This window comes from Pelobates fuscus, chromosome 6 (genome assembly GCF_036172605.1).
Source record: "Pelobates fuscus isolate aPelFus1 chromosome 6, aPelFus1.pri, whole genome shotgun sequence".
In the NCBI taxonomy this organism is placed as follows: domain Eukaryota; kingdom Metazoa; phylum Chordata; class Amphibia; order Anura; family Pelobatidae; genus Pelobates; species Pelobates fuscus.
The window spans coordinates 211,447,430-211,470,526 of NC_086322.1; the positions used below are offsets into that span (position 1 = coordinate 211,447,430).

The window sequence follows — 23,097 nt, forward strand, 5'->3', positions numbered from 1 at the left end:
TGCTTTTGTTTGCCAAATCATGATAGCTCACTGTTTAATAAATAAGCTGCCTTACATTCCAACATAAATGAGAATGCATTTATTATTAACCCTTTTAGCATTAAAGAGACAAACAATGCAATTATCTGCCCAGAGCTCTGGCATTGAAATTGTCAAAAAGGTATCCGGTGCTGCTACAAGTCATTATTGGCTTTTATAGATATTTATTACTAATTCATAGTGATGAATATACTCCATATTTGTTGCTGCCAGAAATAGAAAGATCACCCCAATTTAAAAAGGATATTGGGGCTGTCTCTGTGTAGTGTTCATTCCGTGAGAGACATTTCTTTATGGATAATATGGTTTATCTTGTGTTTTTCCTCACTTCTGCTTTCCATTTCAGATCAGTGCCACCCAGACTGTTTAACCTGCTCTCAGTCTATTGACCATTGTGACATCTGCCGTGATGAGACTCGATTTCTGCAGATGGGAGGCTGTGTGCACAGCTGCGACCCTGGATTCTATCAGGATGGCAAAACATGTCTAGGTACAGTGTGTGCCAGCCTTAAAGAAATTGCTCTCCCCCCCCGCCGCCCAATATAAAAGCTGTAATGTGCACAAACAATTCTTCATCCTGTAGTTGCCCTTTCCTGAGGCTGCATTGACTTCTTATATTATGTACTTGACGAAATGAACATTTTACAGGACTAGAAACATAGAATCATAGAATGTGATGACAGATATGAACCATTCGGCCCATCTAGTCTGCTCAATTTTCTAAATACTCTCATTAGTCCCTGGCCTTATCTTATATCTAGGATCGCCTTATGCCTATCCCATGCATACTTAAACTCCTTCACTGTGTTAACCTCTACCACTTCAGCTGGAATGCTATATATATTATACACTTTTTTTGTACCATGCCCTGGTCTTACGCATGATCAAATACGGCTGCATCAGTTGATCGGACAGATTAACTCCCCCTATATGCCAATTTTTAATGGTGTATGCAGACTAGCACCCGCTTAATTTCCCCTCTGCCACAAACTCCCCCCCCCCCCCCCCCCACTCTTCCCCCCCCCTTTTTTTTTCTGCTAGAGCCTTTGGGAAACCTGTGCAACTCTTCCGAAAAGTGCCACATTCCACGGTCTCAAAGCAGTACAGCATTTTTAGACGTGGGATACTGTTGCAAAAAGTATCGATATACAAGTGATATACCTTGTTTAGTAACGGCATCATTAGGTCCCAGACACTTTCCCCACTTGTCCCTACAATATCTGGGGGATCAAGGTGGCAATCCCTTCCTTCGTATACACAGAAGGTGTACACATAGCCACTGCCACTTTCACACAACTTATAAAATTTGATCCCATATCGGGATCTTTTGGATGGGATGTACTGTTTAAACCCCAGTCTTCCCTTAAACTTCATAAGGGATTCGTCAATAGAAATATGTTTATGGGGGTATTAGTAGTGACAATTTTTTTGTTAAAGTGGGCAATTAGAGGGCGTATTTTATATAGAAGATCATACTGCGGGTGGCCTTTTGGGGGGCACTTCGTATTATCACTAAAGTGCATAAATCGCAGTATGTCTTCATATCTGGGCCAACTGATTGTCTGGGAAAAAATGGGGGTATTGCAAATGGGGTTTTTAGACCAATACATTCTAATGGTGGGCTTTTTAATTATCCCCATTAGCATTGTCAGTGCACACAATTGTTTCAATTCTGGAACACTGGTGGGGTACCATCTCTCTTTCCTGGTTATGAGAGACCCTTGATTGTGTGCCAGATACTGCTCAGCGTACAGATTAGTCTGGGTGACTATCTCCCCAAAAATCTTATTTCCCAAGAACAGTTGCATACAATCCAGCGCATTCTAGCCAGACAGGTCAGACTGTATGCCAGGATTGGCAGTGAACTCTGAAATGTCTGGTGAAAAATAGGGGGTACCCAGTCATCTGCGCCATGTTCAGCATCATGGGAATCAGCAATTTCTCCTGATGGTCCTACAGTATCTGGCACATAGTCCCTGTCCCCTGCGTCACTCCCTACATCACTCTCTGAGGCAGTGTCTGTTGCCTCTGAGTCGGCCACTAACAGGGCAAAAGCCTCCTCTGCACTATACTTCCTTAACATAATAAACTTTAACTAAAAAACTAACTTTTCTTTTTACTTTTCACCCCTAACTAGCTTATCACTAAATTTCCCAATTCCCACTCAATTCCACCCACCCCAACTAACTAAAACACAAATTGATAAAATATTAAAATTTAACCCTTAAGGTTACTGAAAAATCTAATTTAACCCCTGAGGGTAAAAACAAATAAATTAGATCACAGTAAAGTATTTTGATCACTGCTGGCAGTGATCAATCAGCAGGGAAATGGTTCATTTTTTAAAAAATAACAGGGGAAATGGGATTTGGAACCTCTTCAGACAATTTTTTTCTCTTCAGGGACACAAAGTAACAATGATCCGTCTCTCTCCTCTTCAAAAACACACAAGAGGTGGAGGTAAGCGGAATTGATATACCAGCAGCACTGTGACCGCTGTGACTGACTGTCACAGCGATCACGTGCGCTGGGACATCGCAATTTGCTGTTGCTGGTCTGCCACTGACTCGGCGGCACCCAGCAACAGCGTTAACTCCGCGATCCCTGGCACCACAGCGATCTGGGGTTAATTTTAGTGCAGTCTGTCATGCATCGTTAAGTGCTTCCCCAGCATTACGGACTGGGTCCATCATACGTCCCTAAAGGGTTAAGGTCAAAATATCTGTTTGGAAAATTCAGCAATTTTTGCGATATAGATATTGCGGCCTAAAATTTGCAATTACCAAATCAGTTCTTCATAATCTGATGACTAATCCCTAGAGACATGATAGAAATGTGTCTTTATGTGATTTACATTTTTTGCTGATATCAAATAGGTTCTAGGTGTAAGGACCTGGAATAGTGTTTAAAGGAACACTATAGGGTCAGGAACACAAGCATGTATTCCTGACCCTATAGTGCTAAACCCACCATTTAGGTGGCTTGCCCCCCTTTAGCCCCCTTAAAAGTTAATAAAACTCACTTTATTTCTAGTGCCACACTGGTCCGCCAGCACTGGCTCTGCCCCCTATGTGACATCATCAGAATTGCCTATGGGGGAAAGCATTGGATTGGCTAGGGGGCGGGGCCAAACACAGTTTTGGCCAATCAGCACCTCATCATAGAGATGCATTGAATCAATGCATTTCTATGAGGAAAATTCAGTGTCCCCATGCAGAGCGTGGAGTTGCTGAACATCAGTGCTGCCTACTATGCAGCACTGAGCCAGGAAGCACCTCCAGTGGCCATCTGAGGAGTGGCCAATTGGACGTGTCCCTAGGAGCAATGTAAACTCTGAAAAGGCAGTGTTTGCATGAAAATGCCTGAAGGCAACGATTATACTCACCAAAACAACTACATTAAGCTGTAGTTGTTCTGGTGACCACCATTTGACCATGAGACAGGCCCGGACTGGCCATCGGGCATACCGGACAAATGCCCGGTGGGTCGCGATGACCATGGGCCGAGGCCGCCAAGGGAGATCAAGAGATCTTCCCTGCCGGCCCATACAGAGCCCACGCTATCGGAGTGCCGGCTCTGCTGTGTGCTTGCATGGGCCGGTGGGGAGATTAATGATCTCCCTCACCTTCCCAGAGACACTTTACAGGACCTGCATCCACTGGGTCCTCCACTACAAGCTTCTAGTCTGAGCCAGCTTTGTTAAGTGGCTCAGAATCATGTGCCAGCAAAGTACACATATATCTTATTGTGTTTACTATATTATGCTATGGTCTTCTCTCTTATTTTGTATTTTTAGATTCCACATAATTCATAAATTGTGGTATTTATTTATACTGTGTGCTCTCCCCTTTTTTATTCTATTGTATATACCCTGAATCCCCTGTTCACACACTAGATCCCCTGTAAGCAAACACACTACATTCCCTAAATACTACTCTTTACAACCCATACACACATTACATCACCTACACATACACATATTATAACCCCAATGCACACACTCGTTACATCCACTATACACACTATTCACCCTATACACACACACACACTCTTTTTTCACTCTCCACAGCACCTAGCCATACATATTGCAACACAACTAAAACAGACATATTTACACAAAACACAAAACACCACACCACAACTGGCTCACTTTACACACACGCAATCCCACAAGCAGGCTCCAAACACATGCACAATACCCTTTCCTGCCCTTTTGTCCTCTGGTATCCCTCTTATGGAGACACCAGAGACAAGTCACAAATAAACACAGCGCAAGCATGTTAATAAATTTACTTGTGCTGCTCAGAACAAATACAGGGCCTTTTTCTCATGTGCGGACTCCTCACCAAGGCTCTGCACATGGGCTGCTATGGAAGAGCATTGAACCAACATGCTCACTTTGAGAGGTGGCGTGCATGTCATTGGTGATGACAAAACACACCCCTCTCTGGCCCTACCCCATTCTTAATGGGCCATTGTTTAAAAAAATGCCCAGGCTGGATTTTTTTCCCCAGTCCGGCCCTGCCATGAGATGACTTTAAAATACTCAAAATTCAGATCCATGCTATGTGCTTTCATAGGTGATCCTAAATTAAATTATAAAGCAATCCTAATGAATAAAATGCAAGATATTAGTGTTTATATAGCATCAACTTCTTCCACAGTGCTTGACAATTATACATTGGGGCTATATAACAACAAGTAATTGACAGACAAAATTTATGATGACAGATACAAGAGTTGAGGACGGCCCTGGTAAAACAAGCGTACAACATGTCTTTTGCAGCCTACTGTCACTAGATTTACTTATGTATGGTATTTAAATTATGGTATTTTATGTAGATGTACATAACGTGACAAGAGAAACAATATATATATTTTAAAAGACAGTTCAAACCTACCGTACTTATTTTTTTTTTTAGCATATCATACCACTGCTATCATTAAACATCTTATTATCTACACTGCAAATCCAGTCACCCCCAACCAATGTTTTGTCTAGTGTTATGTGTACTTATACAAAAACTGAGGAACTGGAATTGGGTAGCCCTGGTGTAAAAATTTCAATTTAATATAGAGAGCTTTGTATTGTTTTCCAATTTCTTTGTTGGAAAATTGTATATGTATATACTTTCTGCAAACATTGAGATTTAAAAGAGTGTGTGGGTTCTTGTAACTTTTTTTTATAGCTTGCAGAGAATCATGTTCCAGCTGTAAAAATGGTTTTGAGTGCACTTCCTGTGTGGCCTCACTGTATCTGGACAATGGTCAGTGTGTGACTTCCTGTGGCCAGGGATATTTTCAGAGTCACCTTGTCTGTGCAGGTAATATGTTTCATTCCTTTGCATATATTACTTCGAGAATTATATACATTTGATTAAAGAAAAAGTCAGTCAAGTTCGATTTTTCTTTAAGTGGCTCTGTCGCCTGAAACTTAACTTTCTCTTTCAGAATATGTTCTTCTTTTCTTCATTTGTGATATATTTCTCTATAAACATACGGCAAAGTAGGGGATACTTTAGCTCATGTATTTTTCCTGAGCTTGGTAGTCGTCATCCTTTGCTGGCTTGACAAAGGTTCCTTAAGCTCTACTTTTTTGTCACAATTTTCAAGCGTAGGAAAACTATATAAGGCAAACTAGTCCCTCATTTGTCTTATGTTTTAACCCCTTAAGGACCAAACTTCTGGAATAAAAGGGAATCATGACATGTCACACATGTCATGTGTCCTTAAGGGGTTAAAGAGAAATAGAACACAAATGAAGAAACGTTTAGGATTCTGAAAGAGGAAGAAAAGATGAAACAATAAAAGAAAGTTAAGTTTGAGGTAAAAGAGTCACTTTAACATAAATCATTCTAAATAATACAAAAATGTAACATGTATTTACAATTACACGTGATACCATACCATAGCCAATTTTTACTGTACTAGTGCTGTCAACAAAATAATTAAATGTGAAATGTGTTTCTTCTAAAGCGAAAAGAGTTACTGGTCCTCGAACTGTGTAGGGAACATATTGTTCTTGGATAATATGCCTAATATACTATGGTGATTATTGAAATTAATGTTTAAGCCAGCCTTATAAAACACACAGTCATTGCTGCATTGCATCACATTTTCTATTAATAAGGTGATTTAATATTATACTCCATTACATATTAATGAAGCAGTCAAGTGTGGGAAAATAAAAACTGAATCTGAAAACATTTGGTCAAAAAATTGCTAGTGTAGCTAAAAAAGGGGTGTTTTTTTCCCCAACCAATTATTCTGGTCCATAGTTTGAAAATTCAGTTTAAAAAAAAAAAACATGAAGTAATTATTGTAACTTTATCCATGAGTTTTATTCAGAGCAGTATATAGACAATGTTATTTACATCCTGTGGATAAAAATCTTCACCCTATTATTATTATTATTGTTATTGGTATTTATATAGCGCCAGCTTGTTCCACAGCGCTTTACAATAAACACCCTACTAGTGTTCTAGGTAGATCAACTATTTGTTTCGCAACGGAATCTTCAACTCCATAGCTGTCTGCATTTATGTGAGCAGAGAATCTGGGAAAATATGCTAATTGGCCCTCATGGGAATACATCCAATTTGTTTTAGTTCAGCCTGGCTGCTCTGATTGTATAATATAAAGCCAATGGAGAATGCATTCAAATTTCAGAGTGTCCATAATTCATTTTCAACAATCCGTACAAAAAACAGCTCTGGCTAATGCCGTATCAAATTCCATAACACAGGATTAAGTTTGCATTAAGTGTCATCTTTTTCAATGGTTTAGCAAACCTTGACTAAAAATATAATATTTCCCGGTACACTGAAACTCAGTTATTTGTATGACCCGGTTGTTATTATTAGTAAGCAATACTGGTAACTTATTATAATATCTAAGGTAAAATTTGTGAAAACCTGGATGGTATATTGGTATAATACCTACCTGGGAGACACAGGGTAGGGAGAGGAGACAGAATATATAGGATAAATCAATAAGGTTTAATACAGAAGGTTAGAAAAAATAAAGAGCAATGAATAAAATATCAAATCAATACATAAATCAAATATCCCACTACGAATGGTAAGATGTAAAAAGCCCCCACCCGAGGCTGAAGAAATCCAGGTGAAATAGCAAAGTGCGACCAGGAATAGGAGATGGGCGATGTAACAAGAAAATGACAACTACTTATAAAAAGAGGGTATACCAACTAAATGCCTGTATATATAAAGACAATAGTGATTTGTCAAGTTAAAAACATCACTAAATACTAAAAAAGAAAGAGATAGGCAATAATTAGGCACAGTTTTGAAATGTCCACATTTCTCCACTCTGTGGTAGTTCGGAAGCAAGTTAGTTGATTGCTGTCTCTTTGGTTGAACAATGTATCAGCATAATAGAAATGCAGCGAAGTTACCCCTACTATGGTGAAAAGTCTGTGGACATCCTAAATATGCTGAATTATTATGGTATTAGGCTATAGTCTGACATATACTATAAGCACTAATACAACTTAACAAGTCTTTATGCTTTGAGATGTTTGTATATTGCAGGTACGATTCTCTATGTCAGGATAGTGGGGTATAACTATAATGAGAATAGCAGAGGCATAGTGTTCTCTGGTTAAACTTTATTGAAGTAAAAAGAAGTTAAAACACACTCAGAAAAGATGTAGATATGGTTAGCACATTGCCTAGGCTAGTAGAGAGTTAGCATCAGTCTGTAAGTCGCTTGCCGGCTCGGGAGAGAGTGGGGGATCTGAATACCTTCATGCAGAAGGTGGAACGCACAGCAGCTCGCAGTGGAACGCACGCAAAGAAATTCCAGAGGCAAACACAGTATTCAGATCCCCCACTCTCTCCCGAGCCGGCAAGAGTAAAGCGGAATCAAGGGACTTATAGACTGATACTAACTCTCTACTAGGTGATGTGCTAACTATACCTGCATCTTTTGGGCACAGTTAGCCCAATAGTTATCCAGTGTATGCACAATAGTTTTAGAATTATAACAGGAGGAGTACCTAGCACTTTACAGGTTACATTAGAGCAGAATGTTGTGGTAAGTGCAGTAGTTACACAGTATGTGTATATTTAACTTAAATCATGCTAGTAATAGGTGTTTTTAAGTAGAATGCAGGTACAGTAAAACCTGAAGCTATGCTGTATGTGTGTGCCTAATATTATTAGAAATTACACTCCTGAAAGGCAATTATGTTAATTTAATGGTGACCGCTAAATTGATCCGGAACTGCAACTTTTAATCATCTTGGGCAGCAATGGGACATTCATGTTACAGTGCTGCCCTTTACCAAAGTCATCCACTTAACCCCTTCACTACGACATTAAGCCTTAAACCAGTCCACTAACATAACACTAAGCTGTGACTCCTACACTACCCCTAACCATGAACTATTACAGTAATTGGGCAATGGAGTTAATGATGTAGATATACAGATAATTCAACCTATTGTTCCCGTAAGTTCTTTGTAATTCTCCTATTTATAGTTAAATCCCCCTCTCATAATATTGTAAAGCGCTACGGAATCTGTTGGCGCAATATAAATGGCAAAATTAATATTAGCAGTTTCAGGAGAAAATCTTTAAGTAATATTTTTGGTTTAGATTAGCGTCCAAATTTAACACATAAAAGTGTAGCCATGTATATAAAAATTATGAGGTACAAAAATATTAGTGCGAGCAAATGTAGAGTACAGTATTTAGAGCAAGTCTGTTATCGGTCCTAAAAAGCAGCTCTCATTTCAAATAACTCCATTGAAAAATGAAATCCCCTCGCTACCTTCTCTTCTTAATTTCTTTATCCTGGGGCAGGTGTTTTCTTGTCTGTGTTTGGAAACCAAAAAAGTGTTAACTAAGGACAAGTCAATGAGACAAGATTTCACTGATTAAAACATGCCATCATTCCCAGGGGCTGCAAGAACCAAAATAAATAATTATGAGAACTGTCTGCATGTGTTTGTGATCTTAGCTGGTTTGTAGCATGATGATTAGCTGTTCAGTTGTTATTTTGCCCTTGGGTTGTCTTATTTTCTGTATTATTGCTGTATACATAGTGTTAACATGGCACCATAAAGCATAATAGCTTTATGTATGGCTGAATGTACACTGCAGTACTTTATCTTTATGTATGTTTTGAATGAGTTATTACGGTCTCAGGATGACTGTATTTAAGTAAACAAGAAAATGTCCATGTTGTTTTGACCTATGGCAGTAGTACTTAACATTCACTTGTGTTATGACCTATGGCATTACTACCCAAAGTTCCCCTATCTTGTGACCTGTTGCATTAGTATCCAAAGTTACTTGTCCCTTACCTGATAGCAGAACAAGTTTTCAGGATAACTGTGTATGAGCTTATGACTCTTTAATCTATAAACAGAGAAGAATTAAAGGGTAGTCCAAGCTCCATGACCACTTCAGTCATTTGAAGTGGTCAAGGTACCTGGAGTCTGTATGTGCAGCATTTTGCATTGGAACACTGCACATATGGAGTTTAACCCCTGTTCTATCAGAGGTGTAACGGCAGAGTCATTGGGCAATCATTAGCCAGCCCAGAACTTAAATTCTGGATTGCACCTAGATAACATTTTTTGAATATTACCTACGAGTTGCTAAAATCATTGTATGGATTTTTATCAGTTCTTAAAACTGAGCTACAATATATTTGCATTTCTGGAGACATATCAACGTGTCTGAAATTTCCAAAAGGTATACATCTACGCAATATCTATATATTACTTAATGTTATAGATTGTTGCATTGATAATGCATGGATTATTTGCCGGTAACTTTTTCTTGACTTTGTCCCATGTAGCGTGCCATGAATCTTGCTCACAATGTCGTGGGCCTCTTGAAGGTGATTGCTTGAGCTGCAAGGAATCTTTGCAAGTTATTCAAGGAGGCTTCTGTGTCTCCAGGTGTGGTCCAGGATTCTATGAGCAGAACGGAACCTGTGCAGGTAATTCTACTGAAATTAATTGTCTTACCTGGTATGACCTTTGTGTGAAAAATAAATAAATCTGAAAGTGCCTTCTAAAAATAAATAACATTGTGAGTAGTACATGTTTAAACACGCTGTGCCTACAGTAACACGAAGATGGAATATCTGATCTACTGATAAAACTAGTTGGCATTAGTACAACAATTTTACATTTACCTACTTCACACACTTGAAATATCTGATATTTAGGACCAGGATTTAAAAATCAGTGCTCTGTAAAAAACACAACGCTCTGTGAAAAAACAAAAAGACATGTTCCCAACAATATTTAAATTGTGTTTTATGAAATGTATATGTATATATTGCTATATTTGATGTTTGCATCTTCTTTATGATATATAGTAATTCATTGCTGGTATGTTAGGAGGCTTATGCCAAAATCCAGTCTGTATTCAAAGGGTCGTATGTTTCATACAGACAGTGTCCCCTTCAGTAAAATAGTGGGAGATGTAAAATGTTTTATAAAACTATCTAAAAAAAAAAATATGTTCAACTATGACATTTTTTTTCTCCTGACTTGTTGCAAATCAATAGGGAATGCAGCTTTCTGCATTGAGTTCATGAAAGTCAATACAAAGATTCCCATTGTTTTTAATGTGTTGAGCATTCTCCATGAACCCCTGATGCCTAAGCTGATAGCAGCTGTACCACAACAGTGATCAGCTTATTACAGTTCCACCAGCTGTTATTTAGATAACAGTGATAAGAGAGATATAGACATGATCACGCGTAGATAGCTCTGGGTCCTTCATAGAAAGTTCTGCAGGAGCCGATTAGCTGAGATGGGCTCTAATGGGCAAATTAACAGGGAGAAGCAAAAGCTTGCGAGGGACTGAGCTTATAGTTGCAGTGCTGTCTGGGAATATCTGCCATTATAGAACACTGTATGTGGTGGCAGTCCCTGTAGCGAAACCTGTGCAGGGATGTTGTGGTGTCTCATGAAGGATGTGCCTTGCTAATTTGCATTCATATCTTTAAGGCATTGAATTGAAAGAAGTACTGCATTGCTACCAAGACACAATGAACTTGTATAAATGGCAATGAGCATTTTATTTCTCATGCAGAGAGAACTTGTCGGCATTTTGTTTTTTGACTTCCTTTATGGATGGAATTAGTCTGATATGCCTCGGAACTGTTTCTCTCTGTAATGGCACGAGTGAGCAAAACCTGGTTTGAGACCTGAGCGGGGATTTGGCGGAGGGGAAGAAACTGAATTTCTCTAAGCTTTTGTCTGTTCTCAGCGTACTCTGTTTTTCTTTCCATGTAATCATCTCAGCTTACACAATTGTCACAGCAAAAATAGCACATTTCTATTAAATCTCTTAACAGCCTTGAAAGTACATTTCACCTTAATCTAGCGTCAGCTCTATTGTGCCTAACAAATCGCACCATGTTTGAATAAAAAAAAACAAAAAAACAACTACAATTGAATAGATGAAAGAATGAAAAGATGTCACTTTACCTTGTTTTACTTTAGTGTTCATCTGTGTTTGGAATATCTTTATACCTTTCCATCAAGCACTGAGCCCAGACTGAGACAAACAGGCTTGTGTTGTGAAGTGTAAAATGCTCATTTATATATATTTTTTTTATTATAATTTATTAGAATAGTTTATTTTACATGTTAACGCAAAATAAAGGACACATTTTCCAAAAACCGAACCCTGTTAAAACAGTGTAAAAAGAAAAAAGCTTTCAGAAATAAAGGTGAAGTTTTATTTTATGGTCATGGAAATGTATTCTCACCATCTTCCTCCTCCTGTTTGACACCATCTTTATATAGTACATTGTTACAACATAAGATGTCCAGACGATGCACCATCTATGTATTCTTCTGTGTTAGCAAGCTGCATGTTCATATACCCATCCACAGAAACAAGTCCCCCTTGTACTCCATTTCCCACTTTAGCTTCACCATGACTGGTTTGCTGGTAAGGCCATTGAGAAATGGCTTTGGGTTCATTGGTAAACTCATGATAAATAATACAGTCAATCCTGATCCCGAAAGCAACTGAGGCAAAATGACAACATTTTGTCTCCAAGTCATCCAGGAGAGCACACTGGAAGAGCACAGCTGGAAATAGTGATAACAAAGTATTTAAAGAGGAATGGCTAACATCCTTATTTCTACATTTTCCCATTGTTCCCCTGCAATACAAAGACTGACCATTTTTTTTCATTGTTATTTTCTTTTTCATTATAAAGGCTCAGTCATTATGATATTCTGTGCATTATCTGGCAAAGATCACTCTTCTGCTTTGGCCTACTGTACTAGTTACAAAATTATGTCTTATGCCATCACCTTCAGTCACTGAGCAGCATGGTAAAGAAAGAACGCAGGGAAGAGGGTTTCACTTGTTCAGACATCTTGCTCTTGTACCTCGACGCTGGATCAGGCTCCGCCTACGCTCCTCCCCCACCAACGTCAGCCGGCAGGGGAGACCTAACGCTTTCCTAGGGGGAAAATCTGACGTTAGAGGTCCTCATGCACAGCGTGAGGACGTCCAGCATCAGATAATGGACCAAACGTCTGTTTGGATTCTGGAAGCGCCCCCAGTGGCTGTCTGTTAGACAGCCACAGAGGGCAGACTTAGAGCTGCAATGTAAACATTGCAGTTTCTCTGGAACTGCAATGTTTTATTTACATTGCAGCACTAAGTGCAAAAGGGTCACAGCACCCATACCACCTCAATGAGCTGAAGTGGTCTGGGTGCCTATCGTGTCCTTTTAAGTATTGATTTTCATGAGTCACTTAGGACTTTGAATGTATATTCTAGGTATTTGAATTATCTTCTATATTAACATTTACTTTCTCTTCTGTGAAATCGTTACATGTATCTACTACTGCTGTTTTGTACTTTTACATACACCTACATTTGACTTACAGCAATGTTATTTGCAGTACCAAATGTAGAATAGCCATTTGAGTGTTTGATATATTTGCTGCTCCAATCCCAGACATGGTTTTGCAGTTTATTATTTTCCTAGCCATTTAAAATGATACTCATTTAAGTCCTTGCTCCCTAAAAGTAATATTTTGTATTCTAAGAAGGTGATGGTGTTCTCTTGGTATATGGGTGTTATTTTTTTATTGCGCATGAACATTACACTTTATATTGCACCAACGGATGAATCAATTAGATTAGTAAAGTGCTTGTTGGGATATTTCTCTCACAGAAGCATTCTGTATATATATATCTGCTGTGCTATGTAGCACTGATTAATGTGACAGTCAACTGTTCACTGAATGAGTAAGGCAGCTAGCTATATTTCTTCACAAATATACTGCTTTAACAAGAAAGATAAATCTCATTCGAATTATTACATTCACTGCCTGGCTCAAACTATGGAATTAACTCTTTTATTGCCATAGTTCAATAGATTTGCTTTACACGGTCAGGATTATTCACTGGACTCGGAACAGCAGCTAGGGGAAACCTAAAGGTCACAATTTAGGCACAAATATCTGATCTGTAAAAATTCTTGCTTTACTTAAACCAGATCGTTAACTCTTCCATTGCCATACCACCTAAGTGTTCCTATTTAGGAGGCCCAGCTCCCAGGGGCGGGCTGGGCCGGGGGGCAGGGAGGCAATTGCCCCCCAGGCCGCCCGAAATTATTTTAGGACCGGCCACGGCGGGCCGGCCCTTTAAATGCTGCAGCCGCCGAGCGCTCTGTAAAGAGCGCTCAGACGGCTGCAGCTGCTTTTCCCTCCCTCCCCTCCCCTGTAGGTGGCCGAGCTGCAGTCCGGTCCGCGGTCCCGGCCGGAGTGATGGGAAGGTGCACACTGAGTGTGCACTTCCTGTCAGTCCGGCCGGGTACAGGAAACAGAAACTCCTGTTCCGCGCGGAACAGGAGTTTCTGTTTCCTGTACCCGGCCGGACTGACAGGAAGGTGCACACTGAGCACCTTCCTATCACTCCGGCCGGGACCGCGGACCGGAGTGCAGCTCGGCCACTTACAGGGGAGGGGGTAAGAAGAAGGGGGGGGAGAGAGAGAGTAAGAAGAAGGGGGGTAGAGTAAAAAGAGGGGAGGGGGGAGTAAGAAGAGGGGAGGGGGGGAGAGTAAGAAGAGGGGAGGGGGGAGAGTAAAAAGAGGGGAGGGGGGAGAGTAAAAAGAGGGGAGGGGGAGAGTAAAAAGAGGGGAGGGGGGACAGTAAGAAGAGGGGAGGGGGGACAGTAAGAAGAGGGGAGGGGGGAGAGTGAGAAGAGGGGAGGGGGAGTAAGAGGGGAGGGGGGAGTAAGAAGAGGGAAGAGAGGGAGTAAGAAGAGGGGAGGGGGATAATAAGAGGGGGGAGTAAAAAGAAGGGGGAAGTGAGAACGAGGGGGGTAAGAAGAAGAAGGGGGGAGTAAGAAAAAGAGTGGGGAGTAATTAGAAGAAGGGGTAAGAAGAAGAGGGGGGTAAGAAGAAGAAGGGGGAGTAATAAGAAGAAGGGGGTAAGAAGAAGAAGGAAGGGGTAAGAAGAAGAAGGAAGGGGTAAGAAGAAGAAGGAGGGGGTAAGAAGAAGAAGAGGGGGTAAGAAGAAGTAGGAGGGTTAAGAAGAAGAAGGGGGGTAAGAAGAAGGGGGGAGTAATAAGAAGAAGGGGTTAAGAAGAACAAGGGGGGGAGTAAGAAGAACACAGGGAGGGGGTGGGTAAGAAGAACACAGGGGGGGTGAGAACACACAGAGGGAGGAGTGAGAAGAACACAGGGAGGGTGGAGGGGGGATGAGAAGAGCACAGGGAGGGTGGGTGAGTGTGAGAAGAGACCGCTAGGGGAGGGTGGGGGAGAGGAGAGACCACTAAGGGGCAGGGGAGAGCTCTAAGGGACAGAAGGGACAGCTCTATAGGACAGGGGGCAAGACAGGGAGCTCATTAACACTATGCGCACACACACACAGACACAATGCATCCCTATACATACACAGAAACACACAATGCACCCCTATACATACACAGAAACACACAATGCATCCCTATACATACACAGAAACAGAACATGCTTCCCTTACACACAGAGAAACACACAATGCATCCATTACACACACACACAATGCAACCCTTACACACAAAGACAATGCATCATTTGCACACATACACAGAAACATACAATGCAAACCCTTACACAGAAACATACAATGCAAACCCTTACACACACATGCAAACACACACACTGTTTTTCTTACATACACACAGAAACACAATGCATCTCTTACACTCAATGCACACACATACAGACACACACCTTGCATCCCTTATGCATACAAACACAGATTCACACAATGCATCCCTCACACACAACCAGAAACACATAATACATCCCTTATACACAAATACACACTGCTTCCACTACACACAAACACACTGCATCACCTGCACAAACTGGTATCCCTATACACTACATACCATAAGCACACATATGAGATAACACATAACACATCCCCTACACACTCCACTCCCTGTGAGCGAGCTCATGGGTGGGTGGAACATATAAGTGGACTTATGAGTGGGCCTTATGGGCATACTCACCGTCAGGCACTGGGGCCCAGACCTTGAGCTGTGTAAGAGGCCCCCAAAAAATGGAGCTGCTTCCAATTCTCCCAGAACGTTGAATTTTGTGACCACAGTTGCAAACAGCCTCCAGAGGTCCTGTTCTACACCAGACCAGTGGAGCCAAACTGCAGCCCATCATCATCCTCATCTAATTGTAAGTAGGCAATCTAGTATATTATCAGTGACACTAATCTATAATTTACCTCACATTAAAGGGACACTATAGCTTAATGAAGTGGTTCTGGTGTCTATAGCTGGTCCCTGCAGGCTTTTTAATGTAAACACACACTGTGTGCAGCACTGGCATTAGTTCATATGGCAGATCATATGGGTGGGGCATTGTGATGTCACATGGGGGGGGGGGCGGCAAATTTAGATTTTGTCTAGGGCGGCAAAAATCCTTGCACAGGCTCTGATCCTGGGCAGGTGCACCAGTCTACTGGTGACCCACAGGAGGGGAGTGCACTGATTGCACTGCACTCTCCTCCTGCCCAGACCTGTCTTGACCGCAGTGCAAGTGCCCTCTGCCCCTAATTTACAGTGGCTCACACTCACAACAAGCAGTGCCTAGAGCCCTTTGCAGAGACGGAAACAAAGAGGTTCTGCGGCAGCTGGCCGTCCTGCAAGCATTACATTAAACAGCTGTTCCCCATGCAGCCACAGGTGGCGTTGTGCTGGGAGACTGTGATTACTCTTCACTTCCTCCCAGCCTACAGAGCAGCGCATGGGGGAGAGAGGAGGAGGCATGATTTAATCTTGAATAAATCCTCTAAGCAAACCTTTATAAATTTGAGGGGGATCAGCTCTGTTTCCACAGTTTATTGGTGTTTACTCTCATCTCTGTATTAATATTGAGGGATGTCTAAGTAGTAACATCAGTGTGTGTCAGCAGGGCCAGCCGTTAGGGTGGGCAAGCTGTGCGGTCACGCAGGGTGCCATGACAACAGAGGCGCCTGGCTGCCAACACAGCTCACAAGTTGGGTACACCAGCATATTTAATTTAAACGATTCACTGGTGGCCCACTGGTGCGCACCAGCAGTAGGTGCAGTCAGATCATATCCTCTCCCTCGTGGTTCCGGCGCTCAGTTAGTGAGTCAGAGCACAGGCTCAGAGATTCTCAGCCTGTGCTCTGACAACATTGAAAGTCAGAGCCGTGAAGGAGCGGGTATGGCAAAGAGCTACTGATTAGCATAACATCAATATCCGTTATAAAACCAGAAAAAGGTGGGCATGGACGGTGAACTGATTTAGTGGCGCAATGGGCCACTTGACTGGTTTTGCCCACCAGGCCTAAGGCTGCCAGCCCTCCCCTGCCAGCTCCTATTTTGGGCCAATATCCCTCTTTCCCTATTTTACATTCTAATGTACCTCTTTTCAAGAAGCTCCCTATTGTTGGTGTGTCTGAGTGTATAACAGAGCTCCACAGCAATAATACTCGCAGTAATGTGTCTTCAAAGGGATACTAGGCAGCCAGAGCACTTCTTCTCATTAAAGTGGTCTGGGTGCAGTGCACCTGTCCCGTTTAGTAATGCAATCTAAAACATTGCAGTTTTAAAGTAATTGCAATGCTTATTCTAGTGGCTGTACAGAGACAGACAGCCACTAGAGGCGCTTCCTGGAGTTTCACAGAGTTTGATTCCGTGAAACGATGCTGGACTTTCTCACACTTTGCATGAAGATATCCAGCGCCAGAGGAAAACCCAAAGGAAAGCTTCGAAGCAAAGCTTTCCTATGCCTAATGCTCACGCCTTGCATGAGGACATCTATCATCAGCGAACACGCCTTAGAGGCAATGCTTTCCTAAGGGGAAGGCCTAAATGCGTGTGCGGCGCTTGGCACGCATGCACATTAGGTCCCCCAATCTGATGACGTTGGAGGAGGTAGACCGCAACTTAGCCTCGAGGGAAATTGGTGCTGGAATCAAGTCAATAATGTGTTTGACACAGGATACATTGTTCATGTTATAAATGACATTTTTATTGTATAAAGTATTATTTGTAAGTTAGAAGAGCTCTTCTCCGGCCACACCCCCACTCACACCCCTAATTTTTTACCATTTGTATTGCTAATAAACTATTCATACACAGAGCCAATGCTTTTACCCCCTTACCTAGAGATAGACAGCTGACACTTTCACCACAATTCCTGGAATAGTACTATTGTCTTTGATCCCTACTTAGATAGTTAACAATTGTATTGCATCATGTAGCAAACTCTTTCTTGATATTAATTAACACTTTCACTGCCATACCATGAAAATACGTGTACGGTACAAATATCCTCGGATATATTATACTGAAATATCAGCATGTTTAGTCAAAAATGTGGTTGCCTATAGGCAGCTGTGTAGCTTTTTGTCTTGTTTATGGCCATTATTTGGTTCCCTAAGTCGCTTCATGTAAAACTGGACAGATCCTGAAAACTGACACATCCACTTGTGTACAGCAAAGGAGACAGACATCACACGCCGGCAGATGGCTTGATGCTCTGCTTTAGTCCATCTGTCCATCAGTCCGGTTAGTGATCTGTGCTGTCAGAACAGTACTTCATATTCTTACTGCACTGTACTCACAGGGGAAATGCTTAAAGGATTTTACTTGGAGGCAACATCACTGTTTATGGAAACATTACTGATATAGATGTGTTACATATTTTTTTAGTAACGGCTATCACATATACACATAAAAAAGAAAGGAAATCACTTACACATGATTTTTTCTTTCATGTTTTATTAAATAATAATTATATTATTATATTTACTTATCCCTTATGCGTAATAAATATTTTTTGATGGGAGAAAAAGAAAACTATAGGGACACGCAAAGCACAAAAACAACGTTGGCTTAATGATGTAATTTTGGTGTATAGATCAGTAGAAGCATGCCTCCCTACCATCCCGATTTTTGCAGGACAGTCCTGATGTTCAGCTGCTGTCCCGCCTTAGTTCCCTGCTGCCTTGCTTTTGGGGACACCAGGGAAATGTACCCAACATACATTGCACTAATGCATCTTTAGCACTAGAACCCTGCATGGAGAAATGAAACAGTGCTCCTGCATAGTCGGGTCTCAGTGGGTCTGCATGATGGACAGGCAGCACCTACCAGTGATTCTGAGACAACTGATGTTGGGAGGTATGGTAGAAGCAGGGGGGAGTTATGGGTGCTAATGGAACACAGGTAAATTGGTGAAGCCTACAAAAATCATAAACATAAATATTTAAAAACGCCTGCACCAAACATCTTTTTGAATGATGTTTACCTTTAAATGGGAACTATCACAAAAAAACATTGAAAATCATCTATAAATAGTGTATTAAACCTTACTGGGTACATTACAAGTTGCACAAGTGAGCTCTTGCATTATGTCGGTAATACAACATACCATTATTCAAATTCTACAGACGTGCATATTTGTGTGAGGTGAAAACAAGCATACTCCACAGACTTCGGATTATTACTTTGTTTTCTCCTGGCTGACATAGCAGCACATAACCATCAGTAGGGAATATGACTGGCTATTATCGGACCTAAATGGTTAAGTTGAGAGCCATGTCTGCCTCGGCAGTATACTAAACTTTAGCTCCCAGCAGTAATCTTGATTTTAATGACTTATTTAGAAACAAAGATAGAAAGACTAGAAGAGATAGAAAGGGAGGGGGGAAGAATAAAAAGATAGCTAGCGATTTGTTGTATTTGGAAATAGTCAAGGTAGTGTTTTAACAGAAGCATCGCTGCTGATCCAAACTCTGTGTTTTCGTCTTATACCTTGCCTAGTATTGTGTGAACCAGTTTCCAAAAGGGTTGATGTACCCTGCACCCCCACCAGACGTGCATTGTTACATAGTTACATAGCTGAAAAGAGACTTGCATCCATCAAGTTCAGCCTTCCTGAATGTTTTTGCTGTTGATCCAAAAGAAGGCAAAAAAAAAAACAGTCTGAAGCGCTTCCAATTTTGCAACAATCTAGGAAAAAATTCATTCTTGACCCCAAAATAGCAGTCAGATGTCTCCTTGGATCAAGCAGTTATTACCTCATTAATTAGAAATTATATCCCTGTACGTTATGTTTTTGCAAGTATTTATCCAATTGCGGTTTAAACATCTGATAAAACCACCTCTTCAGGCAGAGAATTCCATATCCTTATTGATCTTACTGTAAAAAAACCTTTTCTTTGCCTTAGATGAAATCTCCTTTCTTCCAGCCTAAATGCGTGACCTTGTCTCCTATCTATAGCCTTGTTTATGAATAGATTATTTTATGAATGGCCTCGAATATATTTGTATAATGTTATCATATCCCCTCTGAGGTGCTGTTTTTCCAAACTATAGAGATTTACATTTTTTAACCTTTCTTCGTAACTAAAATGCTCCATTCCTTTTATCAATTTTGTAGCTCGTCAATGTACTTTTTCTAGTGCCATGATATCCTTCTTTAGAACAGGTTCCCAAAATCACTGTGGTCTTACCAGTGATTTATAAAGAGGCAAAATTAGGGGGGGCGGAGCTAACTGTCAAGCCGACAAGTCACATGAAACCTGAGCTCCGACATTACTACGGCAAAACTGCCAAAGAATCCTCAAAAACTACCTCCATAAGCCGGGGAAAGACTGAGGGAGAGTCAGCACACTATAGGGAAACACTCACGGAAACCCCAAGGGTCATCCGCGGGACATACCCACGATATCGGGCAACTCTTGTCCCAGGCTTGCAGACCCAAAATGGCATCTTTCAAACCATGGGGATGGTGCCACTCTCTGCCTCAGAGGATGAGTACCTGAGCGATACGCCAACCCAGACACCCCAACGGAAGCAACAAACTGCACCACCAAGTCAGTCAGAACCACCACTAGCCACTAAGGCCGACCTATCAGGCATGGTGACTGACCTTAAGGCCTTCTTCATGGCAGAATTAGCAGGCCTCAAGACGGAGCTGAGCATACTTACAGGCCGCATGCAAGCCACGGAAGAAGTAGTCCAGGACTTGAGAGCCCAGCACGACGCCACGGCAAAGCAAACGCAGGAGCTAGTAACCACATGCTCACAACTGAACACTCGAGTGGGGCAGCTTGAAGATATGGCGAGACAGAGAAATATCAAGGTGAGGGGGATCCCAGACACTGTGACAGCAGACGAACTGCCGCTCCTCATAAAGAGGCTGCTACAGGCTGCCCTTCCATCTTCCAAAGGACTGACCCTAGACAGCCTATTTCCCATACCAGGGCGCCCACCCAATGCCCCAGACTCCGCAAGGGATGTCATAATGAGCTTCAAATCCTGCTCAGACAAAGACGGATTCCTCCGTGCTGTCAGGGGCCAGACCCCTTACGCTTTCGAGGACCTTACCGTATACTTCTACCAAGGCCTGAGCCGCCAGACGCTGCATCCCTGAAAGAAACCACAACACAATTGAGAGCAGCGGACATACCCCTGAACGCTAATTGCCACACGAGAAGGGCAAAGCCACTGACTGACAACACCGGCGGAGGCACCACAGTTTTTACAAGCACTAGGCATTCGCCCTATGGCAGGCGCCAAGACGAGAACGCCACACCGGTGGGATGTCGCCAACATAGCACCGTTCACCCCATCGGGACAGGCAGTCCCAGCAGGAAGCAGTACTATGCACCCACCCGATTCTTAATGTGGGAAAAAACGGTCCGTCACAAGGTACTAGTAAAGGCACCGGCCGGATTTATATTACACTGACTTATGCAATGTCCTCCACCTTTTGTATATAATTTGATGTATAATTTGTATGCCAGTTGTACATTTGTACGTCATTCACTTTTTATGCCTAATGCCGTGTCATAGGTTAACCATCTAGTCTGCAAACCGCTGCAGCTCAAATATACTTACCACTTAACACACAGACTGCACGATACCCCGACCTCGCAGACCCTTCGACCTGGCACAACCTACAGGGCACCCGGCCGACACCTTAATGGCGAAGTCACAAATGGCACATATACGTGCACTGCAAAAAACACCTCACTCCCCACCCTCCCCCCAGACTCCGGGGTTAAAGAGCCTTACTACATAATGCCTATAATGTCCCTATAATGCCTCTAGCCGCCAAACCGGAGACCCAGACCCAGAAACCCAAACTCAGGCTTAACGCACCTAACTTGAAAAATGCACACAAAGCATGTCAAAGCATATGTTTAATTATAGCGCTTGAGCCTGGAAGTGCTGCTGTTTCCCCTACATGGTAGCCTCCTCCGCTCACTAATCTAGCACCTGATATCACAGTGGATATGTCAACAAGCCTGTTTCAGCTTGTTACTAATATATCTTGAGCTTGTACAATATGGAACTAAATGTAGGTGCTGTGGCCAGGGCTGCCATCAGAAATTTTAGGGCCCCTGACACAGCTCAAGATCTGGGCCCCCGGGGCCAGCCCCGAGTCCGCCCACAAGGATGAAGTGTGTGTGTATAGTGGATGCGGTATGTGTGTCATGGATGCAGTGTGTATAGTGGATGTAGAATGTGTATAGTGGATGCGGTATGTGTGTCATGGATGCAGTGTGTATAGTGGATGCAGTATGTGTGTCATGGATGCAGTGTATATAGTGGATGCAGATTGTACGTTTGTGTAATGTATGTAATGTTTGTATGCATGCATTAGATGCAGAGTGTGTGTGTAGTGAATGCAGGTGTGTGTATAGTGAATGCAGAGTGTGTGTTTTTGTAGTGGATGTAGTGTGTTTGTAGTGAATGTAGTGTGTTTGTAGTGAGTGAAACGTGTGTATAGTGAATGTAGTGTGTGTGTAGTACAAAGTGTGTTTAGTGAATGTAGTGCGTGTGTAGTGCAGTGTGTGTTTAGTGAATGTAGTGCAGAGTGTATAGTGAATGTAGTGCAGAGTGTATAGTGAATGTAGTGCAGAGTGTATAGTGAATGTAGTGTATAGTGAATGTAGTGCAGAGTGTATAGTGAATGTAGTGTATAGTGAATGTAGTGCAGAGTGTATAGTGAATGTAGTGCAGAGTGTATAGTGAATGTAGTGTGTCTGTAGCGCAAAGTGTGTTTAGTGAATGTAGTGTGTGTGTGTGTGTAGTGCAGAGTGTGTTTAGTAAATGTAGTGTTTGTAGTGAGTGCAGAGTGTTTTAGTGAATGTAGTGTATGTGTAGTGCAGAGTGTATTTAGTGAATGTAGTGCAGAGTGTGTTGAGTGAATGTAGTGTGTGTGTAGTGCAGAGTGTGTTGAGTGAATGTAGTGTGTGTGTAGTGCAGAGTGTGTTGAGTGAATGTAGTGTGTGTGTGTAGTGCAGAGTGTGTTGAGTGAATGTAGTGTGTGTGTAGTGCAGAGTGTGTTGAGTGAATGTAGTGTGTGTGTGTAGTGCAGAGTGTGCTTGTAAGGATTCAGTGTGTGTGTGTAAAATAGGGGGAAGGGGAGTATTATTTTATTTATTTGTGTATATTTCAATTTTATTCCCCCCTCCCTGGTTCTTTCTGTGCCAGGGAGGGGGAGATCGCATTTCCTGTTGATCCAGTGGCATGGTGGAGGGAGCCAGCC

At 41.9% G+C, this 23,097-nt stretch overlaps 1 protein-coding gene and 1 pseudogene across 1 annotated transcript in view; one reads left to right on the forward strand and one right to left on the reverse strand.

Annotated features, from left to right (window-relative positions):
- FRAS1 (Fraser extracellular matrix complex subunit 1) overlaps positions 1-23,097 on the forward strand; it is a 425,273-nt gene that overhangs the window by 200,979 nt on the left and 201,197 nt on the right. Inside the window, exons 13-15 of the mRNA XM_063458710.1 lie at positions 386-529; positions 5,229-5,363; positions 9,868-10,011. Coding sequence (XP_063314780.1) covers positions 386-529; positions 5,229-5,363; positions 9,868-10,011 — 423 coding nt within the window. The remainder of the gene's footprint in view (positions 1-385; positions 530-5,228; positions 5,364-9,867; positions 10,012-23,097) is intronic.
- LOC134615233 (small nuclear ribonucleoprotein F-like) lies at positions 11,780-12,028 on the reverse strand (annotated as a pseudogene).